Source organism: Rutidosis leptorrhynchoides, chromosome 10, assembly GCF_046630445.1.
Source record: "Rutidosis leptorrhynchoides isolate AG116_Rl617_1_P2 chromosome 10, CSIRO_AGI_Rlap_v1, whole genome shotgun sequence".
NCBI classification, from domain to species: Eukaryota; Viridiplantae; Streptophyta; class Magnoliopsida; order Asterales; family Asteraceae; genus Rutidosis; species Rutidosis leptorrhynchoides.
The window spans coordinates 32,841,930-32,848,019 of NC_092342.1; the positions used below are offsets into that span (position 1 = coordinate 32,841,930).

The 6,090-nt window shown below is 29.9% G+C and overlaps 1 protein-coding gene across 1 annotated transcript; it reads right to left on the reverse strand.

Annotated features, from left to right (window-relative positions):
- Positions 1–2,368: 2,368 nt before the first annotated feature.
- LOC139870174 (uncharacterized) lies at positions 2,369–2,833 on the reverse strand. The gene has a single exon (XM_071858017.1). The coding sequence runs from the start codon at positions 2,831–2,833 to the stop codon at positions 2,369–2,371; it is 465 nt and encodes a 154-aa protein (XP_071714118.1).
- Between the last annotated feature and the right edge of the window lie 3,257 nt (positions 2,834–6,090).

Genomic DNA, 6,090 nt, shown 5'->3' on the forward strand with positions numbered 1-6,090 from the left:
AACAAACCATGTAATATTAATGAAAGAACTGGCCCCTTTATAATTACACGTTTAGCGATTTTACCGATTGTTTGACCCATTTTAATTATTATTTTTAAAAATTTTACAAACGAATTCACCCGTTTTAGCTATCCTTCTTTATATATGACACAATAAGGAATTTTTAACTATTCCTTTTTATTAAGACATTTGATACTCTTTCACCATGTTCACCATTTTAAGAAATAAAATAAAAAATTTATAATAGTCAGAATAATCAACATAAAAACATTTTCCTGATTCTAAGATACGTGCGGTAATCATAATATTTGCAGCAACAAAATAAATCTGACGCCGACCCACAATGATAGAAGCAATTACCTTCGTGGTTGCATACCTTCGCACTGGAAGCGAACAAACAGGCCACCCGATAACAGCAGTTGATCCACCGCAATGAGACCGAAGGCCTCAGCAAATCAGTCACCTGAAGCGTCAGCCCATCAGGCACTCCTATAAATATCATCACAAAGCGGGCATTAGTTTGTGAGGCGTATCGTACCAAACAACACAACCTGAAGTAATAAAGACACATAAAAAAACATGGTGACACCATATCAACACCAATCAGTGTAAACATTGTGGTAGAAGGTCTCGGCAATGTCACAAAACAACGAAAGATGTATGAATCGGACAATCTCAGGTTAATCCCCGTGAAGTAACCCACTCAATCGTTTCTCATTTCGGAACACACACTGTCTCTCCGTATGCCTTCGCGACAAACACAAAGGCTCGAAACTTCCACCACTAACAACATCAGACTCGACTCTCTTCAGGCTGAAAAAACTGAATGTCGACCACCAAACAAACAGACCACCCAATTTAAGTCTAATCGGTCAATAAAGAGGCTTAAGTCTTTGATATGTATCATTTAAAAAGGGACCAACCAAAATATAATTTCGTTATTACACACAAAACACATACACTAATAACATAAAATCAATTAGGCAACATCATAAATAATCATGTCATTAAATTAATAGAACCATGTAAACCATTCCAGAATCAAAGATAATTTAATTAAAATAGGTTAACCTAATCATATATCGTGACTTACATATTCCAGGATTGATTATCGTTCCGCGTCTAGTATTTCAATAGGCCTTCATCTCCGCATCCCGTATTTCGCCATGTCTTGTATTTTATTATACCAAATTCTGTTCAGATTTGATTCAAAAATTAACAAATCGTAACTGAGGAACAAAATTACGTGTTTGATGTCGAAATTAACAAATTTAGGTTGAAATTTTTTGAAATTGAAAAATAAAAAGAAAAAAAAACGCTTAATCTGAGTATAAGATATACAAACGATCTAATTAAAAAAATTGAAACTAAGATACCATACCATATACGTCTCGCTGCATCCTTTAATTGAAGAAAAAATTGAAAACTAACATATCTTACAAAAAACGTCTCGCTGCATCCTTGAATCGATTGTTTATGTTTCGCTAAATAGATTTAAAAGGAAGAGAGCAAAGAGCATAAGTCAGGCGTGGAGGAAGGTATGGGTTGAGGAGGGTATGGTTGGAAGGTATGGTGGATGTCCAATAAGTGAGACTTCTTCCGGTTTTTCTTTCCCTCCTTTTTTTTATACTTAAAAGCCCAAAATAGTTGTGTGTGAAAGTAGTGTGTGTAGATGGTGAACAGTAAGAGTTTGTGATAGGAAGAGTGCCAAGTAGACCAATGAAAAGTCAAAAAAACACACTATTAGTATGTGTATAATATTTGACACGTATCTTATGTTTTGATCGCATTAACTTCCTATGATCTTAGACTATCTCATTTTGTAAATGTCATTCTAGACATTAGATCTTGAAATATCATTATTGAACTACCAATAATTAAATACTTTATATTAAGTGTACTTTTATAAAATTTATTTATATGTATCACTACTTAATGTTTTTATTTTTTATTCATTTACATTTATTTTAAATCTATATCTAATTATGTACTGTATTCATTAACTTTTAAGCCCTGCGAATAAAAAACTAGTTACTATCATTATCATTATAAAAGATAATGTTACAAAATTAAATAAATATACAAAAAGTTATAACAAAAAATGTGAAAATATAATAATAATTACAACTTTAGGACATGCTCAAAGTACATGAACTGTTGGGCATATGTTCTCTCTTTTTTCTCTTCTTCAATTGATTTTCCAGGAGTAAAAGAGACATTTAACTCGTTTATAAAAAAAAACTATAAACATAGGTGAAAATTGGAAGGAAAAAAATGTCAAATTTATCCACAAAAAAATACAAAACAGCTGAAGAAAAAAAAGAAGTTCATAAATCCAAAAAAAAAGTTTTTTTTTTCTTCTCAAAAATCATTCCTCAAATATGCTCTCAAGATGAGGCCTCCATTCTCCGGCTTGAACCGTCCGGCGAGCTCTCCGATGTCCTGGCTTCTTTCGTTCCGATACAACAACAACATCAGACAAATTTATAGGAAGAACATTTTCGCCCAATGACTCGTCACAAACTTTTTTAACCTTTTTCGCAACCTTTTGTTTTGCAAGCCTTTTATTTTCTGGGACAGAAGAAGATGGTATCAAAAAATAAATGCTCCCTCTTTTAAGCTCGGAACTATTTGATAAAATCAAGATTTTTCTCACTACACCTTGTGAACATGGTTTACTTAATACATGATTTGGGTAGTTTTTTAGAACTTCACCAACGGTCACACAACGTGTGATTTCTTCAACATAACCATTTAAATGTACGATTCTAATTATATCAAGTGCACCACAAGGAAGTACACAAGCCAAACAACATCGTAAACTATTTCCCATGTCGATCAATGAGTCGATGACCGATGATATTATCGATGTTTATAAAATGATTAATGAATCTCAAGAACCTTGGTTTAAATTTGTGTTTGGTTATGAAGAAAAGTGATGAAGAAAATGAATTTATAGATGGATGACCGTACTCGAGATCATGGGATTGGGGAGTTATTGTGGCGATGAAATCGGAAATGACAATAATGACCTTGGTAAGGTAGTGCATATTTCTTGGATCTTACATTATTTATGCCGTTAAAATAGTTATACGGAGTATTATATAATTAAATGAAAAGTGTAAGTGTATATTTAATTTGTGTGATTAGTTGTGGTCATGATTGGTTCCAGATTTTCAATAATACAGACACTTAGATTATAGGTATTTATGCTAAATTTGATATATTTTATTAGAAAACCTTCATATACGGTTTATCTATCATGTTACAATTGTTATTTCTCATATTTCTCCTAGAAGTTGATAAATTCATATATAATTGTGAAAAATTAATTACTAATTACTTAGATGAATATATAAACCAACACGACATGATATAGTTGTTGATATTCTTATATCCTTACAAGAAATTTTGAGTTTAAACTTTACAAACAACACGTTTGGTGATGGACTAACATAGTTCATAAACAGTTATGAGTGCCCGATTAAATCCCTTACATCTGAGTAAATAACCATTCTCTCTAATCTGAATAGAGAAATCTCTTATGTCTCAAACGTTTAATCAGTACGTAACATTACCAAATTTCATGGCGTTTGCAAAACGAACACTGTCACAACATCCTTAAGTCATATCGAAGTTATTGCATTACATGAAGCTATCCGAGAATATGTATAATAAAATAAAATTAGTTTATATTAAAATGATTTATAATGAACATGTTGCTCTTTTTATAATGTACACTTACTTCCTTTTTACTACGTATTTGCTTATAATTTAGTTAATGTACGGACATAAAATGGTATAAGTACCACTTGGTTTGTCCTTGGAGAGTAATTAACAAGTCACGTTGTTTTTACGTTTTTCTTTTCTGGAAACAATTATTAATTTACAAGAAACATGTGAATGGTAATTATATTTATTCAAGAGATATCGAAAGAATTAATTTTATAAAATGAATTTAATATATAAGTCAATAAATCAACCAATTATTACCATAAAATATAAGCAATCGAGTTAAATACTCATACAACCATGTTCAGAACTGACTTAAACCTGACTTAAACCTTGCTTCAGTATTCTCTTGGTGGAACATAATTAGATTTTCACTCTCATTTATGTGTTGAGTGTTGTTTCTTCTCATATGTGGTGATGATATCTCACTTGTATTACTTAGAAGATATGGTTTCAAGGTTAGCTAATAATTACGGAAAATGATTGAATAACTCAAATTTAACATAAATAAAATTTTCTACACAAAGTAATAAGCCATATATATATATATATATATATATATATATATATATATATATATATATATATATATATATATATAGATATATATATATATAGAGAGAGAGAGAGAGAGAGAGAATTCAAACCGTGATCGATTAATTTCAATATATAAGTATCTCATTGTGTGAAAGTTTTGGGTGATGATATGTACACAACCCATGTTTGTTATGTAGACAATCGGTATGCTTTACAGTGTTATACAGTACAACACTGTAAAGCATGATGATTGTGTACATAACAAAAATGTGTTGTGTACATATCATTCCCCAAAAGTATTTTGTGTCAAATTTATGTGACTGACACTGTAATATTGATCGATAGTTGCTCGAAAGATATGGCGTGACTTGTGTAAGGGACAACTGAAATGCCCCGTTCATATACATTATAAACGATTCACAATAGTTGATTTCATCGCGAGGTATTTGACCTCTATATGATACATTTTACAAACATTGCATTCATTTTTAAAAGACATGTTTTCTTTACATTGAAAGTTGACGGCATGCATACCATTTCATAATATATCCAACTATAATTGACTTAATAATAATCTTGATGAACTCAATGACTCGAATGCAACGTCTTTTGAAATATGTCATGAATGACTCCAAGTAATGTCTCTAAAATGAGCAAATGCACAGCGGAAGATTTCTTTCATACCTGAGAATAAACATGCTTTCAAGTGTCAACCAAAAGGTTGGTGAGTTCATTAGTTTATCATAATCATTCATTTTCATCATTTTAATAGACCACAAGATTTCATATATTGTCACGCGTAACTCGCGAATTAAAATTCATTCATATGGATTGAACACCTGGTAACCGACCTTAACAAGATGCATATAGAATATCCCCATCATTCAGGGACTCACTTCGGACATGATAAATCGAAGTACTAAAGCATCCGTAACCCGGATGGGGCTCGTTGGGCCCGATAGATCTATCTTTAGGATTCGCGTCAATTGGTGGCAATTATCATAAACACCAATTCTTAGGCTACCAAGCTAAAAAGGGGCATATTCGGTTTGATAATCCAACCATAGAATGTAGTTTCGATTACTTGTGTCTATTTCGTAAAGCATTTATAAAAACAGCGCATGTATTCTCAGTCCCAAAATATATATTGCAAAAGCATTTAAAAAGGGAGCAAATGAAACTCACAATACTGTATTTCGTAGTAAAAATACATATGACGACATTGAACAATGCAGGGTTGGCCTTGGATTCACGAACCTATAACATTTGTGTATATATATTAATACACCTAATCGTAATCGAATAAGTTTATATATATAACCTATTAATGATATTATTTTTATATTAATAATATATTTATATTTCATATATTCCTTCTTTATAATAAAATATTTTGTTATGTTATATATGTTTAATATATATATTTATGTATTTCATTTGTTTATCAAAACATTAGTTCTAATTATCCTAAGTTAATATTAGTAAAAATAATGATAATAACATTGATAATATACTTATGTTAATAATAAATCTATTAGTGATAATAACAATGATATTAATAATAATACTTGTAAAAATATTAATTTTACTGTTAATGATAGTTATGATATTGATTTTAGTAATTACATAATAATAATACTCGTGAATAATAATACTTATGTTAATATTAATAATTCTATTATTTGTAAAAAGATACTAATACTAATACTAATATTTTAATATATATATATATATATATATATATATATATATATATATATATAATTTGTATTATTATCATAATGGTAATAATAATAAGTCTTTTCATCATATTGATAGTAA